Here is a 15930-nt window from a genome sequence, read left to right as displayed (position 1 = left end):
AAACAGAGTTTGTTTTTCAAGTTCCAAATAACGGCAAAACCAATAAACGAAGGAAATCGTTGCAGTTATTGCTATTTAAATGCAGAAATACTTCCTCACTTTCACTCGCTCACCCCCAATTCTTCCCATCACAACACAGAATAAAAAGCACAAGAACATTTCCAATGAAATCTAAATATCTGAAAGTGTTTCACGTTAACAATGACCTTAAAATAAACTTATTTTAAAGAGGGCAGATGGTGCTAGTGCTGCCTAATTTAACAGATTCTGTTTTTACCACCTTAATGTTGCTTTATTTCTTTCATCTGCCTTTGTGAAAACCTCAGTGGCTGAATTTATTCCTCTGATTTGTGGAGAAGCTCACACTTGTTCCTGTAACACCTCAAATATGATGCAGGACTTGGCATTTGCAACAGTTTTGGAGTTTGTTCATTAAATGGACAAACAATTCCAACTGCCAGTTGGTATTTGTGATTCTGGAGCACTGGAAATTAATCCAAGTTAAAAGAAAAGTTTGGGGAATCTTGAACATGACACATGGCCTCAGTAGTGCCTAGAAGCAATTATGTTGAAGAACAGCAAATGAGGATTCTCCAAATTTGCAGTGAAAAATCATCATGAAAATCACAACCCTTAGAAAAACAAAAGGCATGGCTTAATGGGGCATAAATTCAACCATAAATTCAAATTCCTGCACAAGGAACTGGGTCTGGGAACCCACTCTGGATCAAAAGAATTGAAGGAGAACAGTCAATAATCAATCTGAAAAGATATTTATTTTGAGAACATCAGCTTGCACATTATACAAAAAATTGACAAATTCACCAAAAAACGTATAAAATGTTGCGGGGTCTTTTTCCCTAACATATTAACATAATCACTTTGCAAAGGGTAAGAATTGAGGAAACCAATAATAGGCACATTTGTTCCAGTCTGTCTGCAGAAAAGTGTGATTAAAAATATCCCTGTCTTGCTGAGGTATCAAACTGCAAACTTTGGTAATGTTAGAGGGAGACCAAGGGAGCCTTCTCTAGGCATGGCCAATACAAAATGGTTCATAAAAAGCCAGAATTGGTTATTTTTCATTTCCAAGTAGAAATGCAATGAAACAAAGAAAAAAAAAAACTCCCCAATACACCTATAACTAGGAAACCTGATCCTCTGCAAATCCCCACTAATCACACACAGCTACAGTGATCCACGCTCCCAAAGAATCCGGCTGGCAAGTCCCAACAATTCAGTGCTTATGAAAAAAAGGAGACCTTGATGGTGATTCAGAGCCCAGTCTTCCAGCAAAGGACAAAAGGCACTTAAGAATGGCTTTAGGATATTCCACAATGGCATTTCGGGACAGGGGACAGCGCCCAGCTGAACAAATCCTTCCCTAAAGAGAAGTCCAGTGAGGTAGTACTTCATATTGCTCCAACCACTTGGCTCTAAGCAAGCAGCCTTCTGGTTCTGAGATACAAAATTAGCGGGAAATGGCTTTTTGTCAAACGTATAAAACCCAGTTCTTACAAAAAATAGTAAAAACCCACTTGTGGTAGAAAGCCAGGAACCATCTTGTACAAATTGAGTATCAAAATGCTGCCAAGGTGATGCACGAGTCTACCTTGATGGCCAAATCCCCAGACAGTGAAGATTGTTCTAGCAACCAAGCCATTTTTGGAATAAAAAATAAAAACAAAGGGGGCACAGGGGCACTCTGAGAACTTTCCTCATCATTAGCAGCCTCACCGGAAGCACTTTCAGTCCATTAGAAACAAATAATTCTGTGCTGATGAATGGCAGGTTTGAGGGGATGAAAAACAAAAAATAAAAATGCAAAGTTCAACACAGAGAACAAAAACAAAACCCAGGAACATACAAAAGGATAATCCTTGGAGTTTACAGGTTTGTTTTCAAAACAAGGAAGACTTCAAACCATTTTTTGCGAAGAGGGCGGGGGGTGGGAGAAAACACAGACTAACATTTTTTTTTTGTTTTAAATTAAGCCCAGGGTGGGTGTGGCAGGCAGGGAGGGAGGCAGGGAGGGAGAAGTGCTCTGGGGGATCACCGGCCGCTGCCGTAGCCGGGGAAGAGCTGGGCCAGGACGCTCTGCAGGGCCTCGTTCACCTCCATGCTGTAGCTGCGGCCCAGCTCGTAGCGGCACGCGGGGCAGCTGAACACCGAGGCCTTGAAGGACCTGTCCAGGCAGTCCTGGGGACAGAAGCCAGCAGGGTCAGGGACAGGGAGCTGGGCTCATTTGGCACAGCTCTGACACAGCGAGCCAGCCCTGAGACTGCTGGGGAGGGACCAGAGAGAACGGGGGCACTGCACTCCCAGCTGAGAGCATTGCTGTGGACACAGCAGAGAACAGGGAACTCCAGCCTGGCTGGGATGGAGAGACCTTAAATCCCATCCAGCCAGTGCTGCTGGACACAGCAGAGAGCAGGGAACTGATCCCTCCCAGCCTGGCTGGGATGAAGAGACCTTAAATCCCATCCAGCCAGTGCTGCTGGACACAGCAGAGAGCCAGGAATTCCAGCCTGGCTGGGATGGAGAGACCTTAAATCCCATCCAGCCAGTGCTGCTGGACACAGCAGAGAGCAGGGAACTGATCCCTCCCAGCCTGGCTGGGATGGAGAGACCTTAAATCCACCCCAGTGCTGCTGGACACAGCAGAGAGCAGGGAACTCCAGCCTGGCTGGGATGGAGGGACCCTAAATCCCACCCAGTGCCACCCCTGCCATGGCAGGGACACCTTCCACTGCCCCAGGTGCTCCAAGCCCCAGTGTCCAACCTGGCCTTGGGCACTGCCAGGGATCCAGGGGCAGCCCCAGCTGCTCTGGGAATTCCATCCCAGGGCCTGCCCACCCTCACAGGGAACAATTCCTCCCCAGCAGCCCAGGCCCAGCCCAGCAGAGCCCAGCCCAGCAGAGCCCAGCCCAGCAGAGCCCAGCCCACCTTGCAGACGTTGTGCTGGCACACGGTGGTGACTGGCCTGAACACGACCTCCTGACAGCAAATACACAGAAAGGCCTCCTCCACTTTATTCAGAAATTTCTGCAAAGAGAACGTTTGAATCAACTTAGTGCTGAAAGATAAATTAACCCAAACCCCCATCATTAAATGCAAGGGATTACGTTGATCATAGAAAGATTCTCAACAAATCTTAATATGCAAATCCTGTCCCATTAAACCTGCTGGGGGTGTTTACACTAAAATCAATCATTTTAGGTCTGAGGCTGTTCTTTAATTCAGCCAAGGGTTTGTGTCTGGGAACAGCACAATTACAGCTGGGGGAAAAGCCCAACGTACCGGTCCATCTTTGAGAGCCTCTAGGACTTCATTCCACAGTTTTTCATTGGCTTCATCACTTTTTATAAGAGATTTCTGCTGGGATGTCAGTTTGTATGGCTCAACTTTAGTTTTCTTTGGAGTCCCTGCTGGAGAGGTGACGGGTGTTTCCTCCCCACCTGAAAGAAAACACAAAGATTTTTTTTTTAAAACAAAAAACCACCAGGAAAAAGTAACCAAGTAAAATGCACAAAAACCTCCAAGGTTTTCTATATCCACTTGCCTACTCCACAAACCTGCTGATTTCCTTTTCCTCTTCCCTTTCCCTGGGGTATCAAACTCATCTTCCCCGTTATTTTCTTTTTCTTTGTCTTTGTTTGCAACAGCTTCCAAATATCCTTCAGGATACTGCAGGGAAACAAAACAAAGAGCACTCAATGCCAACACACTGGATCAAACTTGCAGACCAGGACAGGTCCAAGAGTGACCTCTGGAGAACAGCTCCAAGGGCACTTTGAATCTATTTTAAGCAACAGATCCCTGCTATAGGGAAGCACTTCACAGCCTATAGAAATTCCATACCAGAAATAAAGTGAGTTTTATCCTTTTAGCCTCTTGATGTATAAAAACAAACAACCCAGCAGACTGGAAGCATTTATGTCCCCTTTAGTCTCAATTTTTTGCTAAGGATCATCCTCAGTAAGAGCATGTAACAGAAAAATCCCTGCTCTCCATCAAGCTGAGAGTCCAGCTGATATCCCAGGCCAGTACCTGCATTGTCAGGCCAAGCTTTTTCATCCTGTCCTTCCCCTCTTTGGTCCAAGGAGCAGGTTCTTCATCGTCCCTCCTCAGCAGGTAACGCCACACCAGGAACCCAGATTTCCCTGTCTCGGGCCAGTATTTCACAACCTGAAAAAGCCACAGCAAGTCCATCACCCTCTGTACAAGCCCCCTGGCCACGAGCACGTGCTCTTTTCCCAGCTCAGCCCTCCTCACCTTGTAGATGCCGTCGTATCTGTTGCCCTCCAGGGGAGCATACTTGCTGTGCTTGCCTCCCTTGACGTTCCTGACCACCCTCACCGGCTTCCCCGCCCGCCAGTCCTTGGCCTCAGCCCCGTGCTTGTCATTGATGGGGGCACTGCAGTTCAGAGCCAGGGCCCTGCAGGAGAGGCCAGAGTTCAGTGTGGTACTGCCATGGAACCCTGTGTGTGACACTGGGGACCCTCCTGATGGGGGCACAGCTGATTATTGATGGCATGACCCTAATGCACCAGCCCAGAGCACCTCCTCCGCTCAAGTTCAGGCTTATCCGTGAGAGTAACAGTTCAGAATTACAAATGGTCTGGTCTCCTGCAATCAGTGGCTGCAAAGGTCTCCAGGAGAGAGCAGGAGAACTCCTACACCAATTTATTGCTCTGTTCCTTAAGTGTCAGCCAGCATTGCAGGTGACACCAACCCCACTCACAGTTGTGTCCCACACAGTGCTCTGAAAGGAGCCTTCCCATCCTGTAACTGATCTGCAGCCTAAAGCACAGCCCAGACCCAGTTCTGGCCCTTGTTCCAAAGCTTAAACAGCCCCAACACCCCCTGTGCTGAGGCCAGAATGGAGCACAGACGTTGCCAACCTGTTCATGTTGGTGAGTTTCTGATCACAGGACTGCTCTGCCGTGCGCTTGTTCCCAGAGAGGTCTCGGCCCCCACTCCCCGTGTAGGTGAAGGAATTCCCATGATCCTGAAACGAACACGGATGGATTTCACAGTCACAAAAAGAATTCAACAAAAGCAGCAGGAGAGTCTCTCAACCAGGTAGGTTTAGCAGGGCATTCTCAAAAAGGAAAGGTGCTTCCTGTGTATTTAAGCTCCCAGACTGGGCCAGTCTCTGGCTCTCCCTCAGGACAGGAGACCAGGTGACAATGGTGACAATGTTGTCTTGTCACACCCCTGAGCAGCCCAGGCTCACACAGGATCTGCTGCAAGTGAACAGCTGGCAGCACAGCCCACGAGACTGTTCCAATGTGGGTGTAAGGCAGACCTTGAAAAGTCAGAACTCTGGCATCAAAAGCTGACACAGGGATATCAAACTGGGTTTGGATGATCCTGTGGCTCAGGCTGGCACAGATCACTGCAGTTTTTTCAGAACTCTGGGATGAAAAGCTGACACAGAGATATCAGACTGGGTTTGGATGATCCTATGGCTCAGGCTGGCACAGATCAATGCAGTTTTTCCTTGCCTCGTTTGCTTCTGAAGGGAATGGGTGAAGCTGGGCAAGTGTTTGGTGTGGAGTTTTACCAAATTTGTTTGGTTCTGCACATAAATAATCAGAATCCACTCACAATGTCATCTTCATATCCTCCTGCCAGCACCAAGGAGTAGGCCCCATCATTGCTCCTGCCGTGGATCCCTGCCACGTGGGGCCTGTGCACCCCAGACTCGCTCACCTGGGAGACAAAAGCAGCTTTGGAGGCACCTGCCCTCAACAGGCCCCACACAGCACTGGGCTTGGAGCTGAACCAACTGTGCTACTTCACATTTGCTTTCCATGTGTCACAGGGGGAAGCTGCTCTCACCATCATCCTCCAAAAAGCTCCAGGCAGAAGAAACAAAAAATAAAAACACGTCTAAAAAAATAAGGCACTGACTGTATCGGTAAATTGAACACATGGATAAGGTTTGTGTGCAAATCTAACAATTTGGATATTTCTTACTGAAATTGCTTATTAAAAGCCTCCAGGTATTTAAGAATAATACAGATATTAAATATCTGTATAGTTTGGAAAGAGCTGTAATAGCAACCTTCCCTCAATACTTGAAAGCAAGATCTGGACAGGCCAGTGCTTTTTTCTGCCCCAGCTTTCTAACAGGATGGGAAAGCTTCTGTTTCATGTATGTGGATATTTGAGACACCCTTGCCAGGGCACACCACACACCTCCAGGACAAACTACTGGGAGCAAATCCGCTTGCTTTGGGGTTTTTGAGTTACCAAAAAGAGCACTACAACAAAATAAACCAGCCCTTGACGGTCCAACAATGCAGCATTAGTTATGGAACACTTGATCCAGACAAAGCCAGAATTCTTTTCCTTCTGCACTTCCATATATCCAGTGACACACACGTTTCCACATTAACTGTTTCAGTTTCTTGTAGGAGCTGGATCACTCCCATTTTTCCCCACAGTAGGTCAGGCCAGGATTCAGCTTCATACCTGAACTCTGAATTTCCACATGGTGCCAACAGGGATGCCAGGGATTGGTCCATAGTGGTTGGAGGGGACAATGGTGCATTCCTTGGTGCGCCCCACACACGCCATGCCCTGGGCAGAGAGCAGCATCAGCCAAGAGCCCAAAGGAACAAACACAATTCCAAGTAAAACAGCTTTGGACTGACCTTGCCCCAGTCTCTCCGGGAGGAGGAATTAGCAGATGCCATCTTTTGTTTCTTTTTACTTTCTTTTAATTTCTCTCCTGCTAAAACCACCTCACTTGCATCATTTCGACATTCAGGGCAGTACCTAAAGTCAGTGAAAATTAACAAGTAGCAAAGCCTTCAATTAGGAGCATTTCCTCCAAACACAGTGAGTTATGTTACAATTTCCCCATGTGAAACTAGACAGGACATGGAAACACTTTCCATACTGGAATTTAACCTACAACAGCTCCTGTCCTTGCACCAGCCACTGCAGATGTGTCAGGAAATGGCTGTGCCATAAAATCATTGTACACAGTATTGAAACACTGAGGGGATAAACCAGTGCATTTCACTGACTCTGGGTCTATTGAAAGGTGTATTTCACTACCCACTACTCTCAGTGTACAAATCTCATGCAAACCTGCCTGATCTGATGATGGGGCCTGCCTGCAGTGACCCATAAAAGCCACTGCACAGTTGAAGCCTCCCAGCATCAAGTTCTCATTTGTTCCTCTTTGGATCCCAGGCTGGTTTGGGCTGGAAGGACCCTAAAGTTTATCTCATTCCAAGCCCTGCCATGGCAGGGACACCCTCCTCTATCCCAGGTTGCTCCAAGCCCTGGCCTTAGGCAGGTACACAAAAAAGGCATCTAGATCCCAGAGCTAGGAAAAGGAGTGTGCAAGCCATGGGCTTAAAACCTACTCTCATTAAGCTCATGAAAATTATGAAGTTTTACCAAAAAAAAAAAAAACCCAAACACCCACATGCCTCCCTGTTGCTAATCAGATGTAACTGTGACACCCCACACACCTCCTCAGAACCTACCAGTCCTCATCATCTGGGATTCTGCTGAGGGGAGGGTTGAGGCAGTAGATGTGGAAGGCCATGTCACACTCATCACACATGAGCTGCTTGTCTGGATCCTGCTTCCCCCCACAGATGTGACAAGCACAGACCCTGCAGGTCTTGTTTGGGTTGTCCTTGCAGGCTTTACACACGGGTCCACTCTGTCCTGTGGGCAAACACAAACCACACTCAGCAAGTGCCAAGATCCACTGGCAACGGTCAAAGGAGGCACAAGTGAATGTGTCTTGGACTCTTTAAACCTTTGACCCTCACAGAGACAACTGGCAGGACATCACAGGGTAAGACAGACATGCAAGAACTCCACATCAGACTCACGTTTTGGGGTTCCAGAACTGATGGGTGAAGCAGTGCCTGGCTCTTCAATTTTATAGATTTCATCCACTAATATAATTGTGCAGTCATTCAAGGAATCACCAGCTTCCCTAGAAGAAGTTGAGGAAACATCAGAGTTTGGAAGTATCCCACAGCTCGAGTTCACAGATGCCAGCAGAGTCACTCAGACCTCAGAAAGCTGAAGCAGAGCAGGAAAACTCAATTTATTCCACATGAACAGCTTACCCAAGTAGTATCTTTGCATTGAGCTCCCTGGTCATTTTTGTTTCCCTTTTCTGCAGGATCTCAGCATCGTACCAGAAGCCCCTCTCCTTGGGCTCATCAGGGTTGTAGTTGACCATCACCACCTGCCCCACCTCCAGCTGGTGCCACTTGAGGATGGTCCGTGCCCGAGCCCGCACGTTGCCCGAGCTCATCTGCACCACCCCATTCTCTGGATAACTTGAAGGGAGGGACACAACAGAAATCAGATTCAACATCAGCTCTGGGGAGGAACAGGTGTTATGCAGACAGGTTGATTTTGCTGTGCAACACAAGAATACCATCAAGGACAAAATCTCCTCCCACACAGACACAGCCAGAACCAACCAGGCTGACTTTGATATTATTGCCTCCCTTCAACCCTTGGACACCAGCACTTCCTACAAATGCTGGTGTCCATAAAAACGTGATTCCAGCCCCCTGGAATTCCAACTGCAAAACAACCTTACAGTTGCCAGGACACAATGACATAATTACTATGTCACTGCCCAGTTCTGTTTTAATTTGTGCAATAACTACAATAGAATTTCCCATCAACATCACAACCCAAATGACTTTACTGGGCCAAGAAAGCAACAAAACAAAACTCACTCATCGTATTTCACATGATAAATTACATCCTCTTCAGGGACAGCTGTGGGCTGGTCAGGATCTGTGCAGCTCTCAGCTGATCCACTGGTGGGTTTTTTCCTGGTTACATTCACCACCGTGGCTTCAAACCACGCTCCCATGTCCGTGTCCCGAGCATCCACCAAGTCATTGATCTATAGAGAGCCAAGAGCACAGCTCACCAAAACAGATTTGAAAATTAGGCATTCATTTCCAATCTACTTAAAGATTTAACCATCTCAAGAACTGCACCATTATCAACATATTTAACTGACCACCTTAAAAATTAAGATTTCCTCTGCTCTCCCAGTCCTGTTGTGCAACCCTACAGCCTGCTTAGGTTGAATTTGTAAGGTTATAAATCCATTCTACACCAGCACGTGTAAACCCAGCCTTGTTAGCGAGCCCAAACCATTATTGGTTAGTCTGAAATAGAGTTTCAAAGTGTCTTGCTCGTAACCTGGCAAAGACATCACTAGATCTGTAATAAAACCCATTGAAACAGAGAAATAAAATGATTCTGAATAGCTGCTCGAGATTTTCCTTTGTTCATTCGAGAAAGTTTCAGCTTTGACAAATGTAGTGACTCCAAGCAAAAATATTGGGAAAATTTGTAAAAAAATCAAACCAGACACTCTGAATACTTTTTTTTTTTAATTAATGCATTGTAGTTTTATTTCAAAGGACAAAATGAAAAAATTAAGTTTTTTGACCTAGAGCATTTTGCACTGAATTGGTTTGTGGGTTGGTTGGTATTTCTGCCTTTGTTGTCGGAGTGTTTGAGAGGAAGAAAGGCACTGCCCACACAATTGGAGTGCGAAAGATTTCCAGCGATTCTCCAGCCCAGGGAACGAACGGCCCTGGGCAGGCGCAGGCTGAGGGCTCCCAGCGTGTGAGCACCCACCTTGTAGAGGCCGAAGCAGGGGTCAGTCCAGTCGGGCTGGGCGGCCGTGCCGGGCTGTCCCTCCAGCTCCAGCGCAGCCTCCCCGTTGTGGGAGCTCTTGTCGGACTCGCTGGGGCCGGAGCCGCAGCCGGAGTCGCTGTCCGAGAGCTCGGGGTCCTTGTCCTTGCTGCCCGCAGGCAGCACGGCCGGGCTTTGTCTGACCAGCAGCTGCACGATGTCGTTCAGCCCCACGCTGTAATCGAACAGGGAGTGCCCATCTTCCATCTGCAGGGAAAGCACAGAGCTGCTCACGGAGCCGCTCACGGAGCCATTGATGGAGCCGCTCACGGAGCCGCTCACGGAGCCGCTCACGGAGCCGCTCACGGAGCCGCTCGCCGCCCGCGCCAGGCTGGCTCCAGCCTCCCATCGAGCTCAGAGCCCGCCAGCATCCACCACCACGTGGCTTGGGAACCATTATCAGCCAGATCTGGGCCCTTCTTCTCTCTCAGCTGTGATATTTAAATGCTGTTTTTTCAATCTGCCAGAGCAAGGCTTCCATGCTGCTCTGGACTCGCTACCCAGCCTCTAGGAGATGTGGAAAAGTTTGCAGCACGTTTCCTAGAAACATCAATTAACTACAGACCCCCCACATTCCCATCAGGATTCAAAGATAATTCCACGTTACCTACAAACACAAAGGGAAATTATTTCTTCCTCAATTCAGACACATCCCAAATGCTAATGCAGATTGTCTTTATATTTTAATTGTGTGCGATCCAGATTATTGTTACACCATCTCCATAATTCGTAGCAGTAAGTAGAAGCCAGAGTTAATCACACACTTTTCTCCCAGCAAACACACATTTTTTCCATTGAAAGTAAAATCAAAAAAGATTCAATTCAACTTGAAACTACTCGATCGCTCTTCAGCGTAGTCTGGCGTGTCCTAATTTCACACTCCCTCTAATTCTAAGAGTTTATCTGGCAAGTCTGGCACGGTTTGTAGTCAAATCAAGACCCTGCCCCTGCAAAAAGAGAAGTACAGAGGCAGAAAGAGGCCCCTCAATAGCCTCTCAAGAGCTCTAAGGAGCACAACCATTTTAGAGTTAACATGTAAGGCTGGAGCCCACGGAGCAGTCAGAAGTTCAGACAAGCTTCCCCACATATTTAAGGTCTGACTAAGAAATTATACAGGAAATGATCATCCCTTTCCAGCCTAAACCACCAGAAAAAGCAATCCCTGGAGCTTTGTTCTCTATCAGGGGGAAGCAGAGCAAAACCACAAAAATTTACACTTCACAGGAATCACTATGATAATTCAATTCTGATTTATGGCATCAAATGGCTGTGGAACAATCCCTGGAAATCTGACTGCACAGGAAGAGGTCTGAGCTTTTTTGCTGGTTCAGAGATGAAAACTCCTCGAGGTGCATAAGAACACACCAGAAATTGGTTGTTTCTTCTCAGCCAGGACACAGTGTCAGCAACATGGGAACAGCAGCAGCAGCAGAGGACACGAGTGACAACAGGTGCAAAGTGAAATGGAAGAGCACAGGAACAGGACAGGAAACCACAGGAGCTCAAAGCACAGCCAGAAAGAAGAGCCCGGCACTGAGGACAAGCCTCAAACAAAGGAGGCAGGTTTGAACTCACAGCTGATTTCCCAACCCCACTGACAAACGCTCACGAGTAAGAAATGGAACATTTGCAGGGGTTCCAAGAGCCAGACAAAGCACAATGGGAACAAGGCCTAAGAGAGGCTGGGTCACGTTCCTGCCTGAGCCAGGGAACACTGGAACTGCAGGAGGAGGGGTTCCCTTTGTAGGGCAAGGGCAAACTGACTGAAAGTCACCACTTCTGAAAATCTGCTTAACCCCAGCTGCCTGCACAGACCTCAGGGAAAGGCTGACAGGTAGCACCTGCCCTGAACCAACCTCCCTTATCACTTGATTTACAACACAAATGGGTCATTAATGCATCCAAATCTACACCAAGCCAACAGAAAGGTGATGCTACACCATCCTACAGGCCTCTGTTTATGGTAGAACTGGTACCTGAGCTCAGACTGAGGCTAGTCCAGGTGTATTTCCATGTTCTACAGCCACACCTGCTAATTACAGAGTACAGTTAGCTCAAGACTGCCTAAAACAGAAAGAAAAGCAGCCATAAAAAATAGTCCATCTGCAGCCAACTCAGCATCCCGCTGCTTTTCCAGACACTAATCCTGTGATCAACCAAACACCAGCTCAGGAGTTTCTCTAGGATGAAGGCTTAGCAGCATAGAACTAGGCAGAATACAGCAATTGTATTTTTAAATGGTTTTGATTGACTTCACTGCTAATTTAGTTACATTATTAACTGACAGAAAATAAAACAGCTGTGCAACAGCAATTGTAAACGTGTTATTGAGAACATAACACAGCACTGAGCCACTCAAGTGTTCTGTACCTAGTGAGAATTTGACATCAGACCTGAAGAACTTCAAAATCATGAGTTGCTTTTCCCAATTTACAAAGGAAAATGAGATCTTTACGGCTTTCAGAGCGGTGAAACTTGCAAGGCACAAAAACGTTAAGCACTTTAAAGACCATAAAATCACTGGTAATTTCCAGACACTTCATAAAGGCGATGTCAAGGCAGAAGAGCAACACATTAGGTAGAAAACAGTAAAGGAAAGTAAGAATAAAGGCAGCGGGCACCTCTCCTTGCAAACCCACGGACAGGGCAGCGCGGGAGGGAGCGGGGATCACTAGATGGCAGCAAAACCCCTTATTTCCACGCAATTAAAAATAAATAAATAAAACCATCCGTCCCCAGCTGGAGGGGAGCAGGGGCAGGGTGGGGGTGTCCGGCACCGCGCTGCTGCCGCTCCCCGGCTGTCAATGCCCGCGCCGCGCCGGTACCTGCTTGCCGCGGTAGAAGAGCCGCTGCCGGTGGGGCTCCACGCCGAACACCTCGTGAATCCGCAGGCGCAGCCCCTCCACCTTGGTGAGCTTGGAGAGGGAGTCCACGCGGTGCGTCTGGCTGCCGTCCATGGTGCGCACCTGGATCCACATGGCGCCGGCGCTGCCCCGGGAATGGGACCGCGCTCAGCGGCGGCACCGGCGGGGCGGGCCCGCACCCGCGGCCGCGCCCCCCTCACGCGTCCGCCGCACGCCATTGGCCGGCGGCCCGGCCGGCTCGGCCGCTGATTGGCTGCGGCGGGCGGGCCTCGCCCACCCACGCGGGAGCCTAACGGCTCCGCTCGCGCCGGCCGTATCTCGCGCCACAATTGAAACCCGCCCGCCGCGCCCACGCGCCAAGTCTCGCGCGATCATGCAAATGAGAGAGGGGATAAAGGGGGATAGGGGGCGAAGCGCGTGGTCTTAAAGGGGCCGTCACCGGCACAACGCGGCCCGCGGCCCCTCCGCCGCACACCCACCCGGGACAGGACGGGAACCGCGGGGCGTCAGCGACCCCCGCCGCGCCCGGACCCGCCCCAGCCCGGCCGCGTCATCCCCGCGCAGCCCCCGGGGCGATGCCACTCCCCGGGCCCGAGGGCACCGGTGCCGCCGGCACCGCCCCTGACGGCCACACCCCCTCCCGCGGGCCCGTTCAGGGGCGGGGGTCGGTCCCGCTGTCGCAGCCCCGAGCGACGCGATCCCTCCGGGGCACCAGACCCAGCTGTCACCGCCCGGGCACCGCGGAGCGCTCCCGCCGCTTCTCGCACCCCCCGGGCAGGGCGGGGAAACCCCCGCGCCCCTCGCTGCCCTCCCGCTCCCGGTGCCACCGGCCGCTCCCTGGCCCGCGGCAGCATCGCCATGGGCGGCGGGGCCGGGGCTGGGTGTCCCGGCGGACTCACCAGGTGCGGGGCCGGTGCCGGGGTTGGGGGTCCCGGCGGACTCACCGGTTGCGGGGCCGGGGCTGGGGGTCCCGGCGGACTCACCGGGTGCAGTGCCGGGGTTGGGGCTGGGGGTCCCGGCGGACTCACCGGGTGCGGTGCCGGAGCCGGTGCCGCGCGCGCTTTCCGCGGGCTTTGGAGTTTGGCGCGGAAAAGCCCCGCGCGCGCCCCGTGCGCGCCCATTGGCCGCCGCTGGCGGGAACGCGCGGGCGGGGCGGGGCCGCCACCGCCTCCCGGGGCCGGGGGGCCCTGGGAGGGAAACGGGACCGGGAAAATACCGCCGGCGACCGGGGGCGACAATGGGGATCCCCCGCCAGTGACCCGGCCCGGCGCCCCCTGCTCCGCTGCGATACCGGGGGCAAAACCCCCCCGAATCCCCAAGGGCCCCATCCGCCCTGAACCCCCGGGGCCGCGGGCACGGCACCGGTTATTGTCCTAAACCTGGTGAACCCCAGCTGAGAAGAGACTCCAATGACCCCTCTATGACAGCCACCCTTCCCCAGGGGTCCTGTTCCCCCAGGGGGGCTCCAGGAGGGCTCTTGTCCCCCTGGGGGGCTCCAGGCCCTACCCTGATGCGAATAAACCGAATAATCCGAATAAACCGAATAATCCGAATAACCGAATAATCCGAATAACCGAATTCCAATAAACAGAGCAATCAGAATAAACCAAATAATCCGCAAAAGGGCTCTAACTCCCCAGGCCGTTAGCTCCAGGGGCACTCATGGCGCTGTGCAGGGCCCCACTGGTGACAACGTGGCCTGGGTGACACGGCAGGGCCGCGGCGTGGCCGCGTGAGCTGACAGAAAGGGCAGATCCAGCAGGATGTTTATCCCCAAACCCACCGATGCTATGAGGAAATCAAAAATGATAATATTTGCTTAAAACAACCGTTGGATGGGGGAAAGCGTGGCCAAGAGGCCCCTGAGAGAAGCCTGCTCCAAGAGGAGGATGAGAGGCCGAGGGTTGGCGCTTGTGGGGGAGAGAGAGGCCAGGCTGGGGCCGCGGGGATGGCGCGGCCTGGGCTGGAACAAAGGAGCGCGAGGCGCAGGAGGCCGCGGCACAGCCCGGCACAGCCCGGCACACCCCGTTTCCGTGCTCCCCTCCCCGCCCCCACGGCCTCCCCTCGGCACTGGAGCACAGCCAGCAGCGGGAGGTGGTGCCCTCCCACGCAGGGGACACGTAGGGGACACGTAGGGGACAGGCAGGACAGGTGCCATCCTCCCTTGGAGCCGCCATGCACCCCAGGGATGAGCCACAGTCGCAGGAGCCGGGATGGGCTCGATGTCGGGGCACTCAGGCAGCCTGCAGCAGCCAGGCTTCATCTCCTGCCAGGGCTGGAGGCTCTGCCTCGACACAAAGGCATTGCTGGCCCTTGCAGATGTACTGGAGGATGAAGCTGAAGCCGCTTCCTGCAGCCTGGGAGGGTTCTGGGATACCGGGCAGGAATTCCTCCCTGCCAGAGGTGCCCAGCAGAGTTGTTCACCACTCCTGAGCCAGCTCGTCCCACAGCAGGGACAGACAGGTCCCAGCCTCCCGGTTCCTGCACTGGCAGGATGTTCTGTGGAGTGGAATATCCCTCTGGCCTCTCCTGGCCATGCTCCCACCCAGCTCCTTGTGCCCCTGCTCGCTGGCAGAGCCCGGGAAACTGAAAAGTCCTTGATTTGGAGGGCAGGTGCTGGGGAGCCCCAGTGAGTGCTGGAAGGGGAGCAGGAGTGGCTCACCTGGAGCAGGCACAGGAGACAGGAGGGTCCTGCTGGGCTGATGCAGAGGGAGGGCAGCAGAGACCTGCAGCAGGTCCTGGCCCAGGAGAGTGCTCTGAAGGCCTGGGGGCACCAGGAAGGTTGGTGGGCTTTGCACAGCAGTGAATGACAATGACCCAGAGCTGGCCCCTCCGTGGGCCCTGCAGAGCTGCCCAGGCAGCTCTGGGAGCCCAAGGGCTTCACTTACCTGAGGAACAGAACCAGAGCTCCTCATGCCCCAGCCCTGAATCATCATTCTCATCCCTTCTCGTGCCTGTGCCTGCCCCAGGGGAGGTGACAAGGGGAAGGTGACCATGGCATGGTGGCAGGTTACTCATGCACTGGGAGAGCAGCAGGATGATTTCCGCTGCAGCGGATGAACACTTGCAGGGGGAACTCCAGTGTCACATGTGGCCTCTGGGCCCCAGAGGGACAATGCTGAGCTGTGACACACCTCAGAGCAGGGAAAGGAATGGCTCCCAGCACAGGGGTCTGACCCTCCAAATCCCACACACACCTGCAGGTTTGCACTCAACAGAAACCCCAGCAGGACGGGACAAGTGAGAAGCTCGAGGCTGAGGCCTCATCCCCAGGCAGAGCCAGGAGGGAGCTGAAGGAGCTGGGAGGCAGCTGAAGGAGCCAGGAGGCAGCTGAAGGAGCAGGCCTGAG

The 15930-nt window shown here is 51.8% G+C and overlaps 1 protein-coding gene across 1 annotated transcript; it reads right to left on the bottom strand.

Moving 5' to 3' along the window:
- Nucleotides 1–757: 757 nt before the first annotated feature.
- Nucleotides 758–13713, bottom strand: UHRF1 (ubiquitin like with PHD and ring finger domains 1). Its single transcript, XM_077191492.1, has 17 exons — nt 13610–13713; nt 12543–12705; nt 9661–9924; nt 8739–8911; nt 8112–8327; nt 7869–7975; nt 7512–7698; nt 6666–6789; nt 6484–6591; nt 5614–5718; nt 4905–5011; nt 4276–4438; nt 4051–4188; nt 3576–3687; nt 3301–3458; nt 2947–3045; nt 758–2199 (listed from the first exon to the last, which is right to left on the bottom strand). The coding sequence occupies exons 2-17, from the start codon at nt 12693–12695 to the stop codon at nt 2053–2055; spliced, it is 2361 nt and encodes a 786-aa protein (XP_077047607.1). The 5' UTR covers nt 12696–12705; nt 13610–13713; the 3' UTR covers nt 758–2052.
- Nucleotides 13714–15930: the final 2217 nt, after the last annotated feature.

This window comes from Agelaius phoeniceus, chromosome 29, assembly GCF_051311805.1.
Source record: "Agelaius phoeniceus isolate bAgePho1 chromosome 29, bAgePho1.hap1, whole genome shotgun sequence".
In the NCBI taxonomy this organism is placed as follows: domain Eukaryota; kingdom Metazoa; phylum Chordata; class Aves; order Passeriformes; family Icteridae; genus Agelaius; species Agelaius phoeniceus.
The sequence above is the reverse complement of the archived record's forward strand: the minus strand, read 5'-3'. Positions and strand labels throughout refer to the sequence as shown.

Bases quoted from the DNA above. Each gene is read 5' to 3' on its own strand.
- UHRF1 (XM_077191492.1), bottom strand. From the start codon at position 12,695: ATGTGGATCCAGGTGCGCACCATGGACGGCAGCCAGACGCACCGCGTG. The intron at 4,189-4,275 runs GTGAGGAGGGCT...TGGCTTTTTCAG, and splicing joins GATACGACGGCATCTACAAG to GTTGTGAAATACTGGCCCGA. The intron at 3,688-4,050 runs GTACTGGCCTGG...GTTTCCCTGCAG, and splicing joins AGCTTGGCCTGACAATGCAG to TATCCTGAAGGATATTTGGA.